Consider the following 26,665-nt stretch of genomic DNA (forward strand, 5'->3'; position numbering starts at 1 on the left):
GGATCCCACATGCCGCAGAGCAACTGGGCCCGTGAGCCACAACTACTGAGCCTGCGTGTCTGGAGCCTGTGCTCCGCAACGGGAAAGGCCACGATAGTGAGAGGCCCGCGCACCGCGAGGAAGAGCGGCTCCCGCTCACCGCAACTAGAGAAAGCCCTCGCACAGAAACGAAGACCCAACACAGCCAAAAATAAATAAATTAATTAATTAATTTAAAAAAAATTTAACTCCATAATTTTAGACATTAGTTTCCTCAGGACTTTATCGTTTAACATTTCCCTGGGAATGTGATAATGGGAGAATTCTGATAGTCTTATTTGAAGCATCTCTACATTGCATCTCAGAGGGTCTTCATGAAGTCTTTGATTGTACTGTGGGACCTCTGACAGGGTCCGCTGGACAACAGGCCTGGGCATAATTTGGGATGAGAATGAGAGTAGAGAGTGATTTTTTAGGTTTGGGGTTGAACTCTGATCCTTTACAGAAACTTTTGGGGAAAATGTTTTATTGCTGCCAGTGATCTCAGGAAGATCCACTAAGGGGCAATGACGAGAATCACCTCTGACTGCAGGAATTTTTTTTCTTTTTTTTTTTGCGGTACGCGGGCCTCTCACTGTTGTGGCCTCTCCCGCTGCGGAGCACAGGCTCCAGACGCGCAAGCTCAGCGGCCATGGCTCACAGGCCCAGCCGCTCCGCGGCATGCGGGATCCTCCCGGACCGGGGCACGAACCCGTGTCCCCTGCATCGGCAGGCGGACTCTCAACCACTGCGCCACCAGGGAAGCCCAGGAATTTTTATATAACAATAAAAAGTAGTGTTATCATATGAAATCATTAATACTATTAATATAGTTATTATGTAATCTCAGTGTTCTTTTCTGGTGTCTGGCATATACAGCAGATGCTCAAGTTAACATTTATGGAATGAATCAATAGTAGGTACCTACCTCATAAGGATGGGGATCTGACGCCTCCATAACTGCTGACGCCTCCCCAGAGACAGACAGCTGTCCTCCCACGGCCGATCACAGACTGAATGGTTAAGCTCAGTGGGTTAAGATAGAGGTTTTCCATGGGAACAGTACCATCCCCTAGGGAGTGTTTTGCACAAGTGTGGTGTTTGGGGCTCATCACAATAGTTTGAGGCTATAGCTGGCGTTTAGCATTTAGAAGCCACGCTGCAGAATCGCATCAAAATTCAGGACGCGTCTGCGAAGTGAAGATTTATTCTAGGTCCTACATACCTATGAATGTCCCACCAGACGTGTATAATAAAACTGTTTAAAATTCTTTATCCCAGGACCTAAGCCCATTCTGTATATGAACACAAAAATATTTTGCACAGTTTTTAATATGTACCAAATTTCCAAGAAGGCAATTATTGCATAAGTTGAGGGAAGTCCGTAGTTTGTTCTGTTTAGAACCATTTGATTTGAGTCTTCTACCATTCTGGAAATTCATATTGTGGATGGGCGCTGCTATTGGCATTTAAGTTGCAAACAGAGCTACCCCATATCACTTTTTTTTTTTTTTTTTTTTTTTTTTGTGGTACGTGGGCCTCTCACTGTTGTGGCCTCTCCCGTTGCGGAGCACAGGCTCCAGACACGCAGGCTCCGCGGCCATGGCTCACAGGCCCAGCCGCTCTGCGGCATGTGGGATCTTCCCAGACCGGGGCACGAACCCGTGTCCCCTGCATCGGCAGGCAGACTCTCAACCACGGCGCCACCAGGGAAGCCCCCAGTATCACTTTAAATGTATGCCTATGCATTGCCACAAGTCCACATATTAGAAGAATCTGACTACTTTATCTAGTGACTTAGCATAGCTGTATCAGAGCATTTACATACTGAAATACACACTATTCTATAGGCTTTCCTTTTATTTCTCCTTTACGTTGTATTTAGCATAATTATAAATTGAAATTATGTCTATGGCTAGGCTATGGCATAGATGACCTTTCACTTCAGATGGTCAAAGAATCATTAGACAATACTGGCTATTCCAAGGGGCACTGATTGCATTGAGAAGAAGCCGGGCAGTGCTAGGAAGGAGGCGCCTCCTTTCTGCCAGTTCCCACGTCTGCTGGCAGAGCAACGTCGGTTACGGTCCTGGTCGGGAGCCCCCGCTGCCGTCTCGCTCACTGTGCTCCACAGAAGGACGACTGAACTGCGGGGCATACGGCAGGCAGCTCCCGCCCCTCCTGACCCCCTTCCCCCCGGTGGCCAGTCTCCCACACCCCACAGGAAGCATATGTGTTCGTGCTGTTCCTCTGAAACCCAGCTCAGCCATCCATCCAGTAAGCCCTTCTGAACCCCAGAGTAACATCACTCATACCCTCTTCTGCTCTACGTTTCTGTGTCGTTCATGTTTATTGGCTTTGTCATGTTGTCAGTCTCATCCACTTACAGCTCCGTGAGGAAACTTATCTCACAATGCCTGGCATATAATCATGTCACATGACTCTTCATGGAATGGATGTGATGTCCATTTCAACAGCAGTTGCTCAGCGAAATACACAATTCCCTATTTACCGCATTTATCTTTTTGTTGTTGTTTTTTGTTTTTGTTTTTGTTTTTTGTTTTTGTTTTTGTTTTTTGGCCACACTGCACGGCTTGCAGGATCTTAGTTCCCTGACCAAGGATTGAACCCAGGCCCTCAGCAGTGAGAGCACTGAGTCCTAACCACTGGACCACCAGGGAATTTCCCTACTGCAGTTATCTTAACAGCTTTCCAAGTCAACCCTTTCAAAAACAATAATGATACAATTACCAATGAATAATGGACTTGGCATGTTTTCACCTGTATATCTACCTACAGAATTAAATTAACTTTTCTAAAAAGTGATTTGATTATAATCTCTAAGAAACAGTCTCAAATGAGTCAACTGTCTCATTTATCACAGAGAATCTCTTTAATAAAGGTACCTCCCGGCCTCACATTCCAAGAAATGCTCGGTGATCTGCCAGTTTAGTATAAGCCGGAGAAGTTGCCAACTGAGGGGAACTGCTTTCCCAAAAAGGAAAACAAAAGCAGATCTGAACAGAATTTCTTTTTGAAAAAAGGACATTTTATATTGAAGCTAGAGGATAACTCCTTGTTTTCAATATTGCTATGTCTATCCTAAATAGCTTGAGGACATTTAGAAAATTAATGGTTCTTTTATTTATTTTTTTAATGTTTTTTGGCCACCCGATGTGGCTTGTGGGATTTTTAGTTAGTTCCCCCATCAGGGATCGAACCCGGGCCCTCAGCAGTGAGAGCGTAGAGTCTGAACCACTGGACTGCCAGGGAACTCCCAATAGCTCTTTCGATTATATTATCAAATCACACATAGAAATGAATCTTGAAAATAAATCCAATCAGCCCTCCAGCTGGCAGGACCATATTCTATTTTTTTTTTTTGGTGGTACGCGGGCCTCTCACTGTTGTGGCCTCTCCCGTTGCGGAGCACAGGCTCCGGACGCGCAGGCTCAGCGGCCACGGCTCACGGGCCCAGCTGCTCCGCGGCATGTGGGATCTTCCCGGACCGGGGCACTAACCCACGTCCCCTGCATCGGCAGGCGGACTCTCAACCACTGCGCCACCAGGGAAGCCCTGGCAGGACCATATTCTAAACATCCCACGTGAATTTGTATTTATAATAATGTATATCTAACTTAATTATTCATCATATTTTTTAAAAAGGAGATTCTATAGCCCTCATACCCACCTGGAATTACCCAAAGGGGGGAAAAAAGAAAGACATTTATTTACAAATTATATGTCAGGCACAGTGCTGAATACTCTTTATGCTCAAAACAGCCTTGCAAGACAGGTATGGTTATGTGAATTTTTGTTTGTTTGTCCAGTAGACGAAGTGATGAGGAATCAGGGAGATACGGAAATTTGTCAGGTGGCAAAGCTGGGTTTGAGTCCATATTATCTGCCTCAAAAGCCTGTTACTCTTCTGTAAAATCAGGGTAGTGCTCAAATAGTCTTGAATCTCAGCTCACTGCTGCTCTGGCCCCTTTGGTCTCATTTCAGACCAGAAGAACTCAACCCGAACGGACATTTCTTGTTATCTACAGTCTTTCGTGAACTGCCTCTGATCTGGCTTCTGTGCCAATACTTTATTTAAATGGTTGTCATCCTATCTAATGAGTTTTTTCTTTATCTTCACCTTTCTTGGCTTCTGATTTACAATTTAATAGCACTGACCGTGCATCCTTGGCAAAGACTTTTCTCCCTCGCCTTCCGTGATAACTGCATTATTCCTGGTTTGTCCATGTCTTCCATGACGCGTCTGTTTCTCCTCCTGCCTGCTTTGTCTTCTCTGGCTGCCTCACGCTGTACCTTTCCTTTTGCTGAGCGGGAGCCAGGCTTTCCAGCGCCATGCAGCCGCTCTCAAAGACAGCATCTCTCTCCTGATAGAAGAAATGCCCTTTTGCTGCCTCCTGTCTGGGCTGCTGTCTTCATGCTGGGGCTCCTCCCATTCTCTGCCCCCCGGGGAAATTTCACTTGTCTGCTTTGCTGTCACCCAGACTGAACCAATACTTACAAACCCATGGCCTCCTCCTAAGACTACTAACATTCTCAGGCCCCGACCAGGGTTGGAACCCATGCCCCCTGCAGTGGAAGGGTGGAATCCTAACCACTGGACCGCCCGCCAGGGAAGCCCCAGTACTGTTATTCTTTTGGGCTTCCCAGCTTGGTTCTTTTCACAGTGAAAATGTAAGACAGCCTATATGTAATGAAGGGCTCAAATGTGTATTTTGTCTATGACTTTTCCTTCTCTTTCTTTTAAAACCAATTTCTGTAAAATTTCAGATAATTTTTGAACTTCCAAGTTTCTCTCACACCAAGGTTGTCATCTGCACCGTCTCTGTACCCTTCTCACCTAACGGCAACTTCTTTCTGGGGTCTTAACTCCAGAGTCCCCCCCGACCACCCACCCAGAAGGCTGATTGCAGAGTCATCTTTCTTACGTCCTGCTCTCAACTTACCACTCACTGGAAAACCTGCAACCACTCCTTATTTCCAACTGCCTAAAATCTAAGTGCCATGAGCTTGACTTTCAAGATCCTTCGCAGTCTGGATATTTCTTCATTTAGGCAGTCTTACTTCTTGTTCCGCTTTCACAATATTCTGCTCTGATAAAGCCAGCCTCTTCACCCTTTCAACTTCAATGCCTTTTTTGTATGTTCTCCTTGCTTAGAATGCCCTCCCTCCCAGCTTGAATAAGTGTCCCCTCATTCTGTGAAGTCTTTCTTGTTCACAGCAGATCATCATGAATCATCCTCCCTTTTAAACTTGCACATGGCTTCAAGCCTATGTCCAATGCACTTGAATATTGACTCTCCTGAACTACCTAGTGTTGATTTGCATGTGGCATCCCTTAATTCTGCAATCAAATTTAAGCTCCTTGTGAGCGGAAGTACTGCTTTACTTGATGTTTTCCCCCAAGAGTGCAGTAGTCTACATTGATTGATGCTACTTAGCACTTTTAATCTGAATGCGTATAGCCTGATGGATACAATGATTTAATATTAAAGAGTCATTTAAAAATTGAAAATTTTCTTGATTTACTTCTAATGGGACTTCAGAACTAAGGTATTTTTCACATCTAAAAGTAATATAAGTAAATATACAAACTTTGAAAATAAAGTAAGGAGTGATGATTTGCATACAGACACTGTCATTTATTTTAGACTTTGCCAAAGATCCTTTGAGTATCTCTTCCCTCACAACCTATCTTCCCATAGATCATCTCTCGACAAGGCTTGGAGGAACAGTAAATCTTAAAGCTAATGTTAGAAGCTGCACAAAAATTTTGAGTCATTTGTATTAAAGATTATTTTGATGTGAAGATAGAGCATCTGCAATATTATACGCTATGTCATTGAAGAAAAGGTCATTTTAAAAATTATCAGCACTCACAACTTTCAGGACTTCCTGTGTGGTATAAACCTGAATACACCATGAAAAAGTCTGTATTAGAAGACTCTGTGAAGAAACATAATAGCCTTACCTTGACGTAATCATAAATGCATCTTTGCAAACTAGTTGCTGCCTCCAGAGCAAATGTGTTGAAGGTGAGTCTAATTAGTTTGTTTACAGGGGCGGTCATGAACCATATGCAGTTTAAATTCTTGTCGTATCTTCCATTCGAATCAGAATCAGGAGGGGCAAAGGTATGATCTGAACCTGTCAGATAACCACCACATCCTTGCTGAGGCCCTGTGTTAAAAAAAAAAAGACACATCACGATGCAGAGCAAACACAATGGAACTGAAATTTTATAAGGAGGGTTCTAAAAAATCATATCGTTTCTTCTTTCTGTCACACTTTGAGGAACATTATCAGACCGTGCCCTGGGCTCCTCCGAGCTTATGCAAGCGTGGCTGCCCCTCACCTTAGTTTCTTCGCTATTATTTCCTCTTCAACCACCAATCCATCAATCTCTACCAGCTCACATCTAGTTGCCTAGAAAAGTGGGTAAACAGATAGGGTTCTATATGCATTTTTGTTTTTTTTTTTTTTTTTTTTTTTTTTTTTTTGCTGTACGCGGGCCTCTCACTGCTGTGGCCTCTCCCGTTGCGGAGCACAGGCTCCGGACACACAGGCCCCGCGGCCATGGCTCGCGGGCCCAGCCGCTCCGCGGCATGTGGGATCCTCCGGGATCGGGGCACGAACCCGCGTCCCCCGCACCGGCAGGCGGACTCCCAACCACCGCGCCACCAGGGAGGCCCTCTATATGCATTTTTGGAACTCTTGATGTGATTTATTGGAGCTTCTCCTATTCTTGAAAAATCCAATTTTGTACAAAATAAAGTATTTTGCATAACAAAACTGATGGAAACTGTGAACCCGTTTTACCTTAGGTTCTGCTTTTATGAACACTGTCAGACTGAAAACTGAATTTAAGAAGACTTTACCCAACATCCCAAGAAAACTGGCTCTCAACAAATCTTTTATTTAAATAATCTGGTAGAAAGAGGCTGAGAGGCATATAACACTACAATTCACTTTATATTGAACTGTACTCTATATTTGAATTTTTTCTTTTCCAAAAATAAGGGGAAGCTGAAGAAGAGGAACTTTATTGGAGAAAAATATCTACTTTGAAATGAAAACTCTGAAATTCGGAATAAGAATACAAAAGAGAGATAAAGAATACTCTCAATACTCAACTATGAAAAAAAAATATGGCACAAACTCCTCAGACCACGGGATTTAGTTTCTTCCACTCCACAGCCTAAGGTGATGCCTTGGTAAGGAAGAAAAACTTTACTGACAATCTCGAAAGATATACATGAGGATGAATTAAGCTCAGAACAGCCCTGGTAGGAACAGAGATGAAATAGGCGTTCAAAAGAGTATTCATAAAGCTTGCATTCTACACAAATGTGCGTCATTACAAGTTCCGCAGTTAAATTCACAGTCTCATTCCATTTACTTGATCTGTTAAAAGTGAAAGGGTTGCTTTCAACATTAGGGGGCGCTATGATTCAGGACTTCGCTCTTGGCAGGAAAGGCAAACAATGGCTGCCGACCTCGGATGCAAAGGATATCAAATGCGCGGAGCGTTTTCCAGGACAGCCTTACTCAGGAGGTCAGGCTACCCTGTCATAGCTTCTAAGTCAAGTAAAACTACACAGTATTTGCACAGTCCGATGTTTCCTGGAGTTGAAATGCTTCCGAAGGCCCAGTCCCTGATATGTCCATAGATGGCATCTAGAACAAAATTATTCTGAAACCAAAGCAATGCTCAACCACTTAAGCTTACTGACATGCCTAGCAGGGAAGAACAATTACTCAGGGTATTAATGAATTGAGAAAATTATTTATCTATTAAATATTGCCAAGGAAATATATTCAGTATTTTTTAAATTAATTTTTATTGGAGTATAGTTGGTTTACAATGCTGTGTTAGTTTCTGCTGTACAGCAAAGTGAATCAGTTATACATATCCACATATCCACTCTTTTTTAGATTCTGTTCCAATATAGGTCATTACCAAGTATTGAGTAGAGTTCCCTGTGCTATACAGTAGGTTCTTACTAGTTATCTATTTTTATATTTAGTACTGAGATGGGAGAAGATGAATGGTAGTCCAATAGCAGTGATAAGTCATAAATAACATTAATGATACAATTTAGAAAATGATAGGTGCCATAAAAGAGGCAGGAAAAGTCTTGTGAGTTTTGCAAGAAAGGGAGATTATTACTTCAGGCTAAGAGGATCTAGAATGTTCAAGGCGGAGGTGACAGTTGATCTGCATCTTAAGGATAAATAGGACAAGACCATGTAGACTTGCCTGGTATTGGCAAGTCCAGGTTGAAAGACCTCGTAACCAAAGGTTAAGTAGACAAGAATTTACATGTATAGAATTTGACCTTTAGACTTTATTCTCTGGGTAATAGGGATCCACTAGAAAGGTTTTTGATCAGAGGAGTGGTAGGGTCAGAATGAATGCAGTTTCTCGTCAAGTCTGACCTAGAGATGCATCTGGTGGTCATGTTTACACATAAGGGAGGGACTGGAGGAGATGAAGCCAGGCCCAAGGACACCGCTGTGGTCCAGGCTGGTGGAGGCAAGGGGCAGTGCAGAGCTGGAGGTCTGCATGTAGGAAAACCAGACCACTGGGCTTTATTCTACTAACGCATCAGCTGCAAAAACTAAACGCTATTTTTAAAAATTCAAGCTATATATTTTATCACCCCTTGCTTATTAATTGTTGCTAATAAGTTAATAAGGGCAGAATGACAATTGTACTGGGCACCGAGTGCCATTATACACACTTATTAGACAAGACTACTGCTGCAGCTATTACTGCTACTACTGCTACTAATGCCCTAAGACAGAGACACCCTCCCTTCAGGAAACCCAGAGCAAGCATCCGCAGATCGCTGGTGTGCACTGGCATAGACTGAGTGGGACACTGCACGATTCCTAACGTTTCAGCATCTCTCTTTGCAGGGCCCTAGAATGGACAGAGTACAGTAAGCCCCCTACATACGAACCTTCAAGTTGCGAACTTCCAAAGATGCGAACGTGCACTCCATCCACGTCAGGCATGAGTGAAGTGGCCGCTGGCCCTCCGTCTCCTATTGCTGACGATCCTTCAGTTCTACCATCTCCCACCTCCTCTCCCTCCTCCAGTCAGTAACTCTTCTTGCCTGTTCACTCAATGCCAACCCCTGGACGACAGCTGTTGTGCTGTACTACTGTGCTTTTCAAGGGACTGTACTGTAAGGTTAAAGAAGTTTCATTTTTTGTGGGTTTTTTTTAATGTATTATTTGTGTGAAAAGTATTATAAACCTATTACAGTACAGTACTATATAGCTGATTGTGTTAGTTGGGTACCTAGGCTAACTTTCTTGGACTTACAAACAAATTGGACTTACGAATGCATTCTCGGAACAGAGCTCATTCATATGTAGGGGACTTAGCTGTATATTTTCTGTCACTTGATGTTAGGTTTCACCATATGACTTGCTTGAGACAATGGAATAGTAATGGTCATGCAATAGGAAGAGGCCTTAAATGTGCTTATGTTTTTTGACTTGGAGTTTTGTCCTCCTGTGATCCACCAAGAGCTCACACCCTGGGTACCTGTGTGGAGAGCAGACCTGACTCCAGGCTGTACTGTAGGCCAAGCACAGTCAACCTGCATCCTGGAACAGGCAGGCAAACTGGCCTGCTGACCCATAAGTGATAAAAATAATATTCCAGGTATAAGCCACTGCATTTTGGATCGTTTGTTATACAGCATTATTGTGGCAATAGCTGACAAATACAAAAATAGCTTTTTTGAAGTATCAAACTATAAAAAAAAAAAAAAAGGAGAACTAAAAGTATCATCAGATAGTCCTGGCTAAAATAGTCAAATAACTGAAGTAAATATAACGTTATATGAGTGAATTATAAAACTCATATTCTATATGAATAATATTATATGAATAAATAGTCAAATAAAAGATGTCCATGTCCATCTCTGGACAACCGCTACTTGGACAGATGGTGGCTGGCTAGCTGTACTTTCAGATAACAATCGGCCTGACTTCAGGCATTTTCCTGTTCCCCAGTGAGCCAGCTAGGGCTTCAGGCTGTAGTTGAATGTAGTTGAAGGAAGCAGCACTGAAGCACAGGAAACAGAACACAAATGCATTTAAGGCTGGTTCCTTAGGGAAATGGGAGTTCCATAATCCTTTCTTTGAGTAAATCTTGCTGTGATTTTCAAAGCTACAGTAGACAACTGCCCTAAAGCAGTGAATTCATTTAAAAAGTTCAACTAAGCTTCAGATGATGTCTTGTCTTTTTTGCTAAAAGTGAATTGGAGTTATTATTCCCTACTCCCTAACCTTAAACATGCACCACCTTTTAAGTATCATATTTATATCTGCAAGAAAAAAATTTCTTAATGGCTTTTGTAACCTGAGTTATGTTTTTCTGTTTGTTTTCAGTAATTTCCCTCAATTTGCCTCACTTTAGACATCCTAATTTAAGACCCAGCCTAATTTAACTTAGAATGTGTACTTAGTCTGGTAATATTTGGGAAGCATAAAACTGAAATACTAAAAGAAAGGTAATTTCAGCAGTTAATCAGTAGCTATAGTTACAAGTAAAAGAGCAATGCAATGCATAAAGAACTCAGGATAAGGAAAATTATATAATTAAATTTTAATTTGTTTTGCATTATTTTGGTATTACTGAAAACACCCTATGTATGCATTAATAGTCTTATGGCGTTTCATGAAAATCATTCTCATCAACTTTGAAATTTTAAAAATGACTTATTAAGCAATGTATAATGATATAATCATGTCAACTGATGCAAGAAGAGGATTTGATAAAATCCAACACACATCATGACATAAACTCTCAGCAAACTAGGAATAGAAGGGAATTTTCTCAACTTGATAAAGAGCATCTACAAAAACCATATAGCTAACATGATACTTAATGGTGAAAAACTAAATGCTTCCCTCCTAAGGTTAGGAACAAGGCAAGGATATTTTTCTCACCACTCTTATTCAACAAAGTATTGGAAACTCTTGCATTGTAATAGACAAGAAAAAAATACAGACTGGAGAGGAAGGAATAAAGTTGCCACTATCTGCAGATGCAGAATATCCCAAGGAATCTACATAAAAATTCCTAGATTAACAAATGAGTTCAGCAAGAACTCAGGATAGAAGAACAAGGCACAAAAATCAATCACATTTCTATAAACTAACAATGCACATGTGGAAACCAAAGTTAAAAATACAATTGCTCTAAAGAAAATAAAATACTTAGGTATACACTTACTGAAATGTATACAGAACTTGTGTGCTGAAAACTACAAAGTGATGAAAGAAATTAAAGACCTAAATAAATGGTGAGACATATGTATTCATGGACTGGAAGACTCAGCCTAGTAAAGATGTCAGTTATTTCCCAAATGATGCATAGCTTTAATTGTAATTCCTACCAAAGCCCCAGCAAGATTTTTCTGTTGACATAAAAAAGCTTATTTTAAAACTGTGGTACGTCAAGACAATAGAATATTATTCAGGGCTAGAAAATGAACTATCAAGCTATGAAAAGACATAGGAGCAACTCAGTGCATATTACTAAGTGAAAGAAGCCAATGTGAAAAGGCTACATACTGTACAATTCCAACTAGAATGACATTCTAGAAAAGGCAAAACTAATGAGACAGTGAAAGAATCACTGGTCGCCAGGGGTTGGGGGGAGAGGGAGGGAGGCATGAACAGCCAGAGCACAGAGGATTTTTAGGGCAGTAAAAATACTCTGTAAGATACCATAATGATGGATACATGTCATTACACGTTTGTCCAAATCCATTGAATGTACAACACCAGGAGTGAACTGTGACTCAAACTATGGCTGTTGGGTGGTTATGATGCTTCACTGAACATCAACAGTTGTAACAAATGACTCACTCTGGTGGGGATGTGGTCAATGGTGGAGGCTGTGCACGTGAGGGGCGAGGGCATAAGGGGAATCTCTGTACCTTCCCCTCAATTTTGCTATAAATCTAAAACTGCTGTAAAAAATAAAGTCTTAATAAAAACCAACCAACCAACCAAAACAAAACAAACAACTTATTTTAAAATTTACATAGAAAGTCACAGGCTCTTGAATAGTTAAAACTTCTTGACAAAGAAGAATAAACTGGAAAGGATCAATCTACCTATTACTATACAGCTGTAGTAATCCAGATAGTATGATATTCGTGGAGTGTTAGACAAACAGATCAATGGAAAAGAATAAAGAACCCAGAAATATGTCCACACAAATAGGTCCAAGTGATTATTTAGAAAGTTGCAAAAGCAATTCAATGGAGGAAGGATAGTCTTTCAACAAATGGTGATAGAGAAATTGGACATCCAGGGGCAAAAATTAGGTCCAACCTAAACCTCAGACCTTGAACAAAAATTAGCTCAAAATGGATCGTAAACATAAATGAAAAATGTAAAACCATAAAACTTTTAGAAGAAATCAAAGTAGAAATCTTTGAGACCTCAGGATAGGTAGAGTTCTTAGCCTTGTTATCAAAACACTATACATAAAAGGAGAAACTGATATGGGGACTTCATCAAAATTAAAAACTTTTGTTCTAAGAAAGGCCCTGTTAAGCGGACAAAAAGGCAAGCTATGGACTGGGAGAAAATATTTGCAGACCATGTACCTGAGGAAGGACTACTACTGAGAATATATGAAGAACTCTCAAAACCCAATAGTGGAAAAACAAGTAATCCAATTAAAAAATGGGAAAAAATTATGAACATATATTTCACCAAAGAGGACATACATATGACCAAAAAAACACATGAAAATTGTTCACCATTAGGGAAATGTAAATTAAAACCATATGAGATATGAATACATTTCTATCAGAATGGCTAAAATACACACACAGAGACACACACACACACACACACACACACACACACACACACACACACACGAGTGATAGCTCATTGTAGAATACCGCACTCCACAATGGAATGACCAGGGTGAGGGTGTCCCAAGTGTGGCTAGCACAGAAAGTACTCCATAAGGACTTTCTAACGAAGATGATAGAACACAGATGACAATGAAATAGCATCTTAAAGTGCTGAATGGAAATAACTGCCAAACTAGAATTCTGTACTCAGAGAAAAAAATCCCACAAAATTTAAGACAGAATAAAGCCATTTTCAGGAAAACAAAAACCAAAAGACATTTCTACTAGAAGATTTGCAATAAATATATTTAAAAAAAAAACACTAAAGGGAGTTCTTCAAAAAGAAATAAATATCTCAGATGGAAGCACAGAAATTCAGGAAGAAGAAGAACAGCAATGGTAAATATACATAATTACTAACTGAAACAATAAAAACGTTTTATATGCTTAAAACATATGTAGAATTTAAATAATTGATATTAACAGCACAGAAGACAGGAAGTGGATTCATGGAGTTAAAATGTTGCATTTATCATGATATGTAAAAGGACTAGTTTTAAATTAGATTCTAATGAGTCAAGGGTGAGTGTTGTAATCCCTAAGGTAGCAACTGAGAGTAACCGAATATATAAGTAATGATTTTTATTTATTTGTTTTTGTTTTCTTTATTCAAGACCCATTTATTCTCTAGCTCTGCCCACAGGGAGACACCCTCCCTGAAAAGGCGTTCAATCCTTCCCTTCACTTTAACACTTGTGCTGAAAACACGTGTTCCAAGGTTTCAGCTACGAGATCCACATTCTTAAAGCCCTGAATCTTAAACCTCATCTAGATTTCTCCCCTTGGATGGTGGGAGATGACCCAACCACAGCAAAGAACAGCTCAGGACTGGGGGCTCTGCTCGCCCAGAAGACCTTGCAGCTCTCCTGAGCCCCCTGGCTGGAGCCAGGATGAGGGCCCTGAGACGAGGGCCGCCTGCTGGGCTGCCGCCACCTCGGGCCCTCTTCCCTAGGCTGGCTGTCCCCGCTAGTTTCCCCGGAGTCTGGGGATTCCAGACGGTCTCAGCTCGCACTTCTGTATCACGCCTGCGGCCTCGGCATTGCTGATCCACGCCAAGGGGAGAAAAGCACACAGAGCTGCCTTTCAACACAGCGACCTTCTACACCAAAGTTATCTGAGAAGCCTGCAGGTTCTCTGCCATCGGAGGAGACTCCGAAGGCCACCACTTCCCCGGGCCCCCCACCGCCCTTGCCGGCGGCCTGGACGTGCGTGGCCGCCGTGCCGAGTCGCGCACACCCCGGGCTCCACTCCACTCTCCCGGGGAACTGAGGACGGCGCCCCGGGCTCAGCGGCAGGACCTGTCCCGAAGCCGGTCCTTGAGTGACAAGACGCGCACCTGCGGGTCTGTTCCACTGACCGGCCGCCCAGGACCGAGCTGGGCCCGGGTCTGGATTGTGTCGGCTGCTGCTTCTTGCCTGGGTTCACAGGCCGACAGCCAGTGTCCTCCCTTCCCTGCTCGTCACCGCACCAGCGGCTCACTCCTACCTGCTGCCGTCCCCGGCCTGGCCACCTCGGGCTCCCGGGCCAGCCAAGAACCGAGATGCCCGCAGGCGCCTAGCTTCCAGCAGGCCAGCTCCCCGTTGCACTACGGCTGCCTAGTCGTGTTCTCGAGGCTTCAGGGCCGGCGCCGCCCCTCCCCGGACCCGCGATGCTCCGCGGAGGCGCCGGAGCCTCGCGGCACGCAGCCCAGCACAAGTGACCTCCACGCCCGCCTGCCCCGCCGCCCGGACAGTAATGATTTTTAAAAGAGAGTGACAACTGATTAATTGAGAAAAGGCAAAAACACAAAGATGGCTAAAGAAACACAAGAACATATGGAACAAACAGAAAACAATACGGTGGTCTATTTAAATCCAATAATGTTAGTAATTTTATTAGTAACATGGTCCAGTCTCCAACTGAAAGACAAAGCAAAACAAAACCCAAATACATTTTTTGGGGTACAGAAATGTTGAAAGTGGAGAGATTGAAAAATATACCATGAACTGAAAGAAAGCTAGGGAAGCTGTATACTGAATCGGAAAAAGTAGACATTAAAACACAAAAACCCCCAAAACAAAAAAAGACCTTGCAGAATAACATGAGCCAATTCACCAAATTCACCAGGACGATATAATAATTTTAAATGTGTATGTGCTACACATTACACTGTCTCTAAGTAAAATCAGACCATTATTCTAGCCCTGATCTCTCTACCGAGCTGCTAATTCTTTTTTTTTTTTTTTTTTGCGGTACGCGGGCCTCTCACTGCTGCGGCTTCTCCCGTTGCGGAGCACAGGCTCCGGACGTGCAGGCTCAGCAGCCATGGCTCACGGGCCCAGCTGCTCCACGGCATGTGGGATCTTCCCGGACCGGGGCACGAACCCGTGCTCCCTACATCGGCAGGCGGACTCTCAACCACTGCGCCACCAGGGAAGCCCCCCGAGCTGCTAATTCTTGTATCTGACTACCTACTGAACATTAGCTGGATGGCTTAAAGGCACCAAATATTCCGCACCAAACCAAACATTATTATTTTCTCCTATGAAACCTGGTCCTCTCCTGTAAATTTACATTTAGATAGTGGTATCACAGGATGTTATCCAGAAACCTTAGGGTCATCATGTTTTCCTTTTCCCTCAATTCATTGTTCAAAGACTACTGCGTCCTCTTGATCCTGTATCTTAAGTGTTTCTCCTTTCAATTTCCTTCTTTATTTTCACACTGTCACTGCTCTCATCCCCTGCCTAAATTTTTCTCTGGCTAAAATGCTGCCCCTACTTCAAAACATCATCCTCACAGGTGCCAGTATGTGCTTCCTACACCACATCTGATTAGATCATAGGACTCTCCAGCCTCCAAACGATTAACGGTTCCATCTGCAACTGATGCAGAGCCCACCCTGTCCACCTCGTCCTGTCTCTCCTGTTTCAGCCCCTACTGCTCTCTGCCTGACAACCCAAAGCGGTAGTAACAATGTGCAGGCCAGTCTGTGGCCTCTGAGATGGGATATGTCTTTGCAACTTTGCACGTGCTTTTTCTTTTCCATAAAATGCCTGCTTTCCCAACGAAGGCCTTCTCAGCCTTCCGAGTGAATATCATTTATAGCAAAAATTTAGTGCGTGCTAAAAGAGTGTCAGGGAATGTTCTAGTTTAATCTTCCCCACAACCCTATGAGGTAGTTACTATTAGTGGGCCCTTTTTACAGATGAGAAAATCAAGAGGATAAGTAATTGTCCAAGGTCAAACTTGTTGGGACGTGTCAGGGCTGAGTTTGAACCTAGACAGTCTATCCACAGAGCTTGCGCTACATTTACAAACCACTAACTACAATTCATGGTTCACATTCCCTGCAGTGCTTTCTCGAACCTTTTTTTCCTGTGTCCTTTTTATTTTACTCAACGCTGAAGTACTTCAGATCGCTTCTGCCTCTGCTGTCCTCTGCACATACTTCTGACAGAAGCATTTATCAGAATTTACAATTATTTGCTGACTATTGAGTAAGCTTCTCAAAAACAGAGATCTTGTTGAATTCATCTTCATATCCCCAGAGAAAAGATCACTGCCTGCATAGTAAGCAGCTGGTGAACACTGTTGAATAAGCAATTAAGGAAAGCATAGAAAATATACAGATAGTTCTTACTGGAAGGCTCTTTGCTTTCTAGTCTAAGTTTATAAGGGAATTCTTGGGATTATAAATATATTTCTTGATTTATAAAGTTGTTACTATGTGATAAACATATTATGTACATGTGCATGTGTATGTATGTCTATATATATATAAGTCTGTATATGTGTATATATGTATGTGTGTGTGTGTATATATATATATATATATATATATATATATACACACACACACATAAAGGCATAGGACCAAGTTTTGGTCCTATGTATTATCCTGTTTCAAAGCTAAGTTAGGGCTTTCCTGGTGGCGCAGTGGTTGAGAGTCCGCCTGCCAATGCAGAGGACACGGGTTCGTGCCCCGGTCCGGGAAGATCCCACATGCCGTGGAGCAGCTGGGCCCGTGAGCCATGGCCGCTGAGCCTGCACGTCCGGAGCCTGCGCTCCACAATGGGAGAGGCCACAGCAGTGAGAGGCCCGTGTACTGCAAAAAAAAAAAAAAAAAAAAAGCTAAGTTAGTTGACTTTTGTGGCATATTTGATTGTGAAGAAACAATCAGCAGAACAACAACAAAAATATCACCAAAAGATTTAAAACACTGCCAAAGGGGTAGTTTTGTTTTGTTTTTTTTTTGTAGGAAAATGCTTGTTTAGCTAAAAATTTGCAATTATAAATGATGTTAGGTCTGTTACTTAAGAAAATCTAATCTCTGAGTGTTGCATTTCAGAAGGCAGAGCAAATCTAAAAATTTGTAAAATTCCAGCACACCATATAGAAGAATGACTTTCTCTCATCGTTGACAATTACAAAGTCAAAAGTTAGCAAAAATTAGCAAATGTTCTATTTAGAGAGCAGGGTTAATAGTGATGTGCTATTCAATTATCATAAAATAGGTTGCGTTAGAAAAGATATGAAATTCATCAAACCAGAGTATCCAGTAGTTTTTAATAATGTAAACAAGGGCATGGAATTGTTTTGTTGTTCTTGTTAATATATTAGGTTGCACATTGTGCTATTGATATTTAAATTTTATGACTCTGGTGGCAGTGTGGTTTAGTGGAGACGGATTATTTTCCCAGTTCTGCTCAAGACTTGCTAAGAGACCCTGACAAGTCACTTAATTTCTGTGTGACTCAGTTCCCCAATTTGTAAACTAAAATATATGAGAATGCCAATCAGGATTACAACATAAAAATAAATGCCCAAATTCCTTAATTTTGATAGAATTTTAAGAAATTTTAGTAAATTGGAGGCCATCATTTGGGGTTAGAGATTTTTGTTATACAGAAATTTATTACCCTTATATTCCAATGGAATTATACTCCATATAACTGTGCTAATTCTTTACCATTATGTCATGCAAAGCTGTGAAGACAGATGTGACATTTGTCTGTCAACATCGGAAAGAAAATGGGCTTTTACTGTATGTGTATATGTATGCATATATATATAAATTATTTGTAAATATAAATGTTACTTAAAATATAAATACTAAACATGTATATTTTATGTATATTATATTTATAATATATACAATATATTTGTATCATAAATATAAGTATACTATAAATATATAATTATGCTATATTATTTTTAAATAGTATATTTTACTAAAAAATATTTTTTTCCTTTCCTTATGGGAAGGAGGAAATAGTGACTGCTGCAGTTATGTGCAATATTTATATAGTAACAGGAAATTAAATGCACTATTTAGGACTAGGTACAAATTGGAAAGCAGGCAGTGCCCAAGGAGAAGATGAGAATGGAGAAAAGTAGCTCTATCTCCCCAAAGAGTTAGAAAAGAAAAGACTTGCCTTTGAGAAAAGTCACCCCCAGAACCCCTCATCGTCCTGAGTGTGTTCACTGATCTCTACAAAAGCGATGTGGGCATTTTAGGAAAAGGATGAATTTGGGAGATAGTCCTACCTGATTCCAAGCTTGGTTTTACCTCTTATAAAACTTTTACCTCTTATAAAACTCTTATAAAACCTCTTATAAAACTTATAAAACCTCTTGGTTTTACCCCTTTGACTGCAGGCAAATTACCTAATCTCCTAACTTCCTTGTTCCTCCATTGTAAAATGGGATAATCCCTGTCTCAGGGGTAGCTGTGAGGATTAGGTGAGAACATCCATGCAAAGCCCCTCCCACAGAAGCTCAGTGACAGGCGGTCATTATCTGTATGCCTTGGGCATCCTTGACATCTTCTCCTGGGGGTGAACTGAAATGAAAGCTACCACACAAAGGTAGCAGATTTTTCACATCTCAGAACAAAGAGAAGAATATAGTCTCCGCTAATGTTTTATCTCTAAACAACTGTTTACAAGTAAAGAATTTTTTTCAGTGTTTAATGCTGACCAGGCATAAACATGACAGTCTGCTTTTATGCTGCTGGAAACACTACATTAAAGCCAGGCCCAATGAATAAGGATAATGATTATTACAGGGAATCTATGCTTATAAGTAATTTAATCCTAAACATCCAGTTGTTGGATGAGTTGCATTTTTAGGAGGGCTGGTGTTGTTTAGGTTATGCAGAGTAATTGCTTCCCAGCTTCTTGTTTAGTTCAATGTTTTTCAAAGTGTTATCTTATAATTTACCACTAACTCAATTTTATCACTTAGCTTGGTCTTCACAATACCATCTGGTTTCATTTTCCCAATGACAACCCTATCCTTCAAGACCAGGGGCAGCAATCCGGTCATTTAAGGAGGGGGTGAGTGGGTTAGAGCACAGACTGATATTGGAATATATTTTCATAAAAACCTTTTCTTTTTCTTTTGGCTGATCTGGAATTTTACTCCTGCCTACTGCTTTTGTAAGGTTTTGGTGAACTAAGCATTTGTTAGTTTCTTTATCACATTCCCACATTCTCAGCTCAGCAAAAAACCCTCATCAATAAAACCCACAAAGGAGAAACTGCAGATAACCTTGTCTTTGGCATCATCTCCCAAGGGATGCCTAATCAGCAGTGAAAGTTACAAGACTTAAAAAGAGCGGAAATAAGCTTAGTCTAGTTTTCTGCAAATGGGTTTACAATTTCAGCTCATCTCCTTGTCAGACTTCATCAGAGGGAGCAAATGACATTAAGAGGACAAACAACACTGCTATCCAGTAATATCCCCATTTTCGCTAAACTGAGGGTTATTTGAGCAGTGACTTAGGAAATTATTCACTTTATAATTCAACTACCTTACTGCAATTGTACTTTTAAAAGTAATGTCGTCTGGCAGCTAACATCAGGCTGCTAGGAAGCACAACAGAGACATAGACACATCGATATTTAGTGTCACTGAATGTTTTTCAGCTTATTTTTTTAATGTTTAGCTATAGAACTTTAGAACGCCCCTCCCAAAGTCCAAACTTAACACCAAAACTGTGAAATTTAAAAATAACTAGAAGCAGAAGTCTGAACTTGATGTGTTGTTACATTTTCCTCCGTTTGCTGTGGTTATATTTTCCATCTTTGCCGCCCCAAACTGGCATCAGCTTTCTCTGTGTACCTTTCCTCCTTCCCCATCCCCTCTTACAAGTAAACTCCTGTTCAGCCACCTCCACTTCTTCCCACCACTGCCAACTGTCTTCCTGTAGCATGTCTGAGAGACAGTTTCCAGATGTTAAGGCAGCACGTAAAAATCCAGAGACCAGACGCACCACCTGAATGTTGAGTCTGACCCTGCATTCCTAATTCTCTAAGGATAAAAATCATCCAATTTACCACCCCGAGTAATAGCTGAATTATATGAACCATGACTGCATATTGAGAATGAGACCAATCTAGATACAATGTATAACATATACATATTATACATAATATAATGTGATTATAAAGTAAGCATAATTTATCCATTTATTCTTTAATTCATTCGCACAGCCAATATTGATGGATTGATGGAGTAACAGTTACGTGCTAGGTGTCTGCCAGGCCTTGGAATTTTATTGGAATTTAGCTTTTGATTTTGGCTTTAAGTTACAAAATGTACTTTAGGGTCTGCTGGTTAGATTTCAGCGCACCCTGGAGCGGTCCTGTTGATAATAATGACCCATCTCTCCCGCTCCTCTGCCTTAGAGAGAGGGTGGGGTGGGTCATGGAGCCCTGTAGAAATCCAGGTCTTCAATATTACTTTCTGATCCATATCAGTCTTTCTCTTTGGCGTCTAAGGTACTTTACAGAAATTACCTACTGCATCTCCATCACATTCTTAAAAGATAGAATGTAGTGATATTTCAAATTGAAGATTTTTAGTGGATAAAAGCTGAGCTCAGCAAAGTTACAGGACTTTTCTAAGGCACCTCACCAGGCAATGATGTAACAGAGCCATTGGTCTCGTCACCTGCTCCCTGGTTTACAGCTCTGCCCGTTTGGGCGTGTCTCCACCTTTGTCCTTGTTAAACATGTGCTTTGGTATTTTTGCCTTTGTCTCATAGCAAGGGTCTGTGAGTCTGACCTTAATGCCACCTGACTCATTCTCTATGTGGCAAATACCCCGGGCAGAGGGATACAGAGAGTAGCCCTCATCCTCAGCCCAGGAGCTGTGGGCAACAGGGGGCTGGAGCTTCAGTCACGTGTTCAGGATTTACAGCCTCTGGAGCCGTGAACCTCTGGTCACTGACGTCCTCTTGTCCCTGAGACCGCCATCGTCTCCAGGGTGATGGCCTTGCCCTTCCGGGACATGTCACCCTGAAGGAGACATGCTTTACTTTCTCCTTGACAGCCCACGGATCCAAATGCCCACAGACCTCAAAACGAACTGCACCAAGTTCAGTTTTTGACCCTGACATTTTGCTAAAGGGTTATATGATACATTACTTAAGAAAACAAGTTTAGTTACTATGGTCCAACACAGTCAATAAACATAGTTTAAATCCCTGATCTAATCCTGTATCTACAAGTTTTGTATCTAATGGGATGAGCACATCAAAAACAGACTGACTGGGCCTGGAACATAACTGCATGAATAAATGTTCTTTCCTGTCTCACCCATCCTCCAAGATGCACGGCTTCAAGTAAGAAATAACTGCTTTATTATTTCCTTGAGCAGCGCCCAGGACAGGAAGTGCCCCTGGCTGGGGGTGGGGGAGGGGGGTTAACTCAGGTTCTGTGTCTCTGTGGGAAGCTGTCATGAGAAACAGAACTAGGAAAGGGGGCTTCCCTGGCAGCACAGTGGTTGAGAATCTGCCTGCCAATGCAGGGGACGTGGGACTGATCCCTGGTCCGGGAAGATCCCACGTGCCGTGGAGCAACTAAGCCCGTGAGCCACAACTACTGAGCCCACGAGCCACAACTACTGAACCCGTGTGCTACAACTACTGAGCCCACATGCCACAACTACTGAGCCCACGAGCCACAACTACTGAACCCGTGTGCTACAACTACTGAGCCCACGTGCCACAACTACTGAGCCCACGCACCTTGAGCCCGTGCTCCGCAACAAGAGAAGCCACCGCAGTGAGAAGCCTGTGCACTGCAACAAAGACCCAACGCAGCCAAAAAAAAAATTAAATAAATAAAATTTTTTAAAATAATAAATAAATAAATAAAAACCAAAAAAAAAACAGACTGACTGAGAGGCACTCTGGCGTGAGACCAGTACAGTAAGAAGAAATGGGGGCTTTGATGGCTTAAAAACACGTCTGCAGGTCTGAAATGCTCCGTGAGTGACACAGATGAGCACAACCAGAGCTGAAGCAGACTCTGGTGGTAAAGGAGGGGCAGGAACTCAGCAAGCAGAAGTGGGTAGAATAAAGGGTGCTCATCAGTGTTAGTTCTGCACCGTGGAGCTTGCCCACTTTGGCCAAATCCATAGGACTGCAGGCTTTTTAAACTTCACAGGATCACGGATACCACTGACAATCGGGTGAAAGTTGCATACTCTCCAGAGAAACGCTTAGACCTGCAGATAATTTCGGAGTTTCACAGATCCCAGGATGAGTACTCGGCTGGTTATCAGTTATCGGGGATCAATTATTCATGTAGGGGAGGAGTGATGGGGAAAGCGGGAAGGCAGGTGTATTTCACAGGTAGGTCTCAGCTCCCGGGAAGTGCTGGCTTTTGCTTTCTCCTTACCTTCCAGCCCGTGCACGTGGCCCTTCATAGCAGAAGTTCCATAAAAGAGGAAACCTGATTTCACCACATAATTCATTAGCGACAAACTAGGGGGATATTTCCCCAAAATTTGTTCTGACTCATTAGCAATACAAATATAACAAATGCCCAAGGAGAAGTTATCTGATAATCATATTATTGTATGAGCCGGCTCTTTACTGACTTCGGAAAAATTAAAGCAAAGGTACATAAAGTATTGTCAAGTGTGGAGTCAAAATAGTGAGTTTGTAAAACTCCAGTGTTTAGGTCAAGATAAGCTAAACAGATGTCACAGACTAAAATGGTCTCCTCTTCACATCAATTATTTATTCAGGGAAGATACTGTCTTCCAGGCTAAAGTGACAGGTTTGGAAACTAAAATTCACTGTCCCACCCATAAAGTTGTTTTTTCTCTCTTTACAGGACGCCCAGGGCAGTTTGAAATGGACAAGACTGGGGGGAAAAGTGCATCTTATTAGCCAAGTTTAAGTGCTTTGTATAGATCTGTAAGAAAAAGATTCTATAAACCCTAGAATTCAACGTACTCTTTATTGTTTCTTCCCCTTTTCCTCACCATAAACAACAAAAAACAAACCAAATTGAAAAGCTATGCAGAGTGATCAGTGAATTTATATGGGTGGTCTTGAAAGGTTTGTAAGACCAAAACAGTACAAAATTATAACAATCGGTGGTTCAGAAAAAAAAAAAAATACCACTAACGATCACTTAAAATTACTCCTTAAATATTCCCAAGCGGCCAATAGCATTTATACGTGAAGAAGAGGTGAGAGGCATGCAGGCGTAGCACACTGGAAGGCAAGGAATGAGACCCTATTTCTGCTCTCTGCAGAAACCTCTTCTCTCTCTGTGACCAGAGGAAATAGTTATTCACTGAAAGTGGCCAATGCTTATGGATGAGCAGGGCCTTTGACGGTGTAAGATTATTCCTTCTGTGCTACTTCAGTTCAGTAAAATCACCTTAAGTCGGAAAATGTCTTTTTGTAGCTCAGAAAAATGTAATAATTAACGAGGCTAGGGAACACTGGCTCACTTGGAAGCTTTCGGGTGACAGCCGTGTGGAGTACTTTAGGATGACTTCAATGATCATGTGAGAATACATTAGGAAAAAGAAAAACAACTTGAAAGCAGGTAGCAAGAGCTATGCAATTATGTGTCATTTGATTCTAAAGTCTGTGCTAAAGGCACGAATAAACAAGTTCTCTTGTGCAAAAAGTCTCCAAAGGAAAATTAATTTTTCTTTCAAAATAGCCCTCTGTGTTTTATATGACACTTCACTTGGGCAATTCCATTAAGGCAATGCTGTCTGTCTGCCCATGAGACTTGCTTTCAAGTCACTGTTGATACAGCTAAGTAGGGTAGGTGGCAAAGTGATTTTCTGATACAATTTGCACCATGTCTGCGTTTTCTCGGGAAGCCTTCAAAACACAAATGTCTAATTGTTCCCCTCAAGAAATGCATGAAAAAAATCACACACCAAATGTAAAGAAGGTGAAGGTGAGCTCTGCTTTCTATCAGAGGGCTGAAGGTCAGCCACAGCACGGGGTAAAGAGGAAGAAAGAGTTTGAACGGTGAGTCCGGATTCTTATCATAGAAAACCTCCCATGTTTCTCTGAGTCTTCACAGTAAGCGATTCGTTTTATGAGCGGTTTGTTCTCAGAACATTATTCACTTCCATATTCAAACGGAAGACTCGAAACACTTCCCAGAGTCATATATAAATTATCTTAGACTGTGCCACTGATGCTATGAGTACGGATAAACAGAGAACAGACCGGCTAACTCATACGGCAGGGCTCCCCAACCCCCAGGCCGTGGACTGGTACTGGTCCATGGCCTGTTAGGAACCGGACCACACACGACAGGAGGTGAGCGGCGGGTGAGAGGGCGAAGCTTCATCTGTTGCTCCCCCGTCGCTCGCATTACCACCTGACCCATGCCCCCGCCCCCATCCGTGAAAAAATCGTCTTCCACGGAACCGGTCCCTGGTGCCAGAAAGGTTGGGGACCGCTGTTTTAAAGAATTCAAAGTTCCAAGTTAATTTTTTATAGATAATTCTTTCTCAGAAGCAGTAGAAATAAACGGGAGGGGGAACTATTTTTGATTGATCCTCTCACCCAGCTTTTCCTTTTACCTCTAGATGACTCCCAGATCACCCCCTCTGCCCAAGCTGCTTCTCAAGCTTCAGTTTCCTCCTCTATTTCTCCATTTAGATGTCTCATAGGCCCTCCAACCCAAAATGATCCAAACCAAATACAATATTTCTTCCCTAAATCTTAGCCTCCTAAGGCACCAGTATCCAACAAGTCACTCACAGAAGTCATCCTCAACTCCTGTCCTCATGTAATAAGCATCAAGTTCCCAACACTGTACTTCCAAGGTATTCTACCTTCTGAATATCTCTGAGAGTTCCATCCTTCTTCTATTTTTATTCCCACTCTGTTAGTTTGAGCCTTCAACCTTTCTCATCTGGAATTCTGTGATAAGCTTCTTCCTTCCACCTTCCTCCACTCTGCTACCACTATGATCTTTCCAGAAGTCCAGTCAGGCTGTGCACTCTTTACTTAAAAGTCTCCCAGGCTCTTCACCATTTTAAGGATAAAGTCAACAGAGGCTACAGGGCCCTCTTTCTTGATCTGGACTTTGCTACCTATAGGCTTAACTTCCACCATTTCCATGGGTGACAAAATGAGACTCAGGTCTCATTTGAGATGGCGGTGTAGACAGACTTTGTCTTTAAATACTAGAGAGACACATTTGTTGAGTGATATTTTGTTTTTACTCAAAATACACCATATGTAATTTTTTTTTTTTTTTTTTGTGGTATGCAGGCTTCTCACTGTTGTGGCCTCTCCCGTTGCAGGGCACAGGCTCTGGACGCACAGGCTCAGTGGCCATGGCTCACGGGCCCAGCCGCTCCGTGGCATGTGGGATCTTCCCGGACCGGGGCACGAACCCGTATCCCCTGCATTGGCAGGCGGACTCTCAACCACTGCGCCACCAAGGAAGCCCCACCGTATGTAATTTTTAAAACCAAAATTTTATGTGACATATTCCTCTAAACTTAAATGAAGAGCAACTTTAGACAGGTGAAAAAAGTTAAACAAAGCAGAAAACTAACAGTCATGAAAAATAGATTTACACATGCAAAATTCTTACCCAATGTCTGCCAGAAAGATATCCTCCAACCTCTTGCTGTTTGAAACGAATCTGTCTTGAACACCAGGAGCATACTACTACTGCTGCTCTTAACACCCGGTGGAAGCTCGGAACCGCAGAATTTGCCAAGGAGGGGATCACTGATGGTAGAACCATCGTAAACTGCCAGGTAGTCTTGGGAGCAGAAGGTGGAGGAAACCACATCAAAATCATTGAACCTGTGAAATGAACCTTGTTAATAATAACGTTCTCCATTTGGATTTCCATTAAATTATAGATTTAGTTCTTATTAAAAAAAAAAGACAAGACAAACACCAACAGCATCCAAGTTTCACTTGATAGGAAACGTAGAAACAGTATACTATTTTACTGATCAGTTCAAAAGTTTAGAGGAAAGTTTTTGAGAGACTAGACTACATCAAGGAGTGTCATAAGCGCTGGGGATATAAAGATGAGTAAGATACAGTCCTGGATTTCCAGGGGTTTACAGTCAAGGACATATTAAATCTACTTGACATAAAAGTTTTGATAAGTTGAACTGATATTTATTTATCTTTCAGCAACACTTTAGTTTTTCAGTCTCATTAAAAATAGGGTATTGGGCCTCCCTGGTGGCGCAGTGGTTGAGAGTCCGCCTGCCGATGCAGGGGATACGGGTTCGTGCCCCGGTCTGGGAGGATCCCATATGCCGCGGAGCGGCTGGGCCCGTGAGCCATGGCCTCTGGGCCTGCGCATCCGGAGCCTGTGCTCCGCAACGGGAGAGGCCACAACAGTGAGAGGCCCGCATACCGCAAAAAGAAA

The 26,665-nt window shown here is 42.1% G+C and overlaps 1 protein-coding gene across 1 annotated transcript in view; it reads right to left on the reverse strand.

Annotated features, from left to right (window-relative positions):
* CUBN (cubilin) overlaps positions 1 to 26,665 on the reverse strand; it is a 277,325-nt gene that overhangs the window by 16,622 nt on the left and 234,038 nt on the right. The window contains exons 59-60 of the mRNA XM_060097791.1: positions 25,865 to 26,082; positions 6,008 to 6,216 (exon numbers count right to left, since the gene is read on the reverse strand). Of these exons, the coding sequence (XP_059953774.1) occupies positions 6,008 to 6,216; positions 25,865 to 26,082 (427 nt within the window). The remainder of the gene's footprint in view (positions 1 to 6,007; positions 6,217 to 25,864; positions 26,083 to 26,665) is intronic.

Source organism: Mesoplodon densirostris, chromosome 4, assembly GCF_025265405.1.
Source record: "Mesoplodon densirostris isolate mMesDen1 chromosome 4, mMesDen1 primary haplotype, whole genome shotgun sequence".
NCBI classification, from domain to species: Eukaryota; Metazoa; Chordata; class Mammalia; order Artiodactyla; family Ziphiidae; genus Mesoplodon; species Mesoplodon densirostris.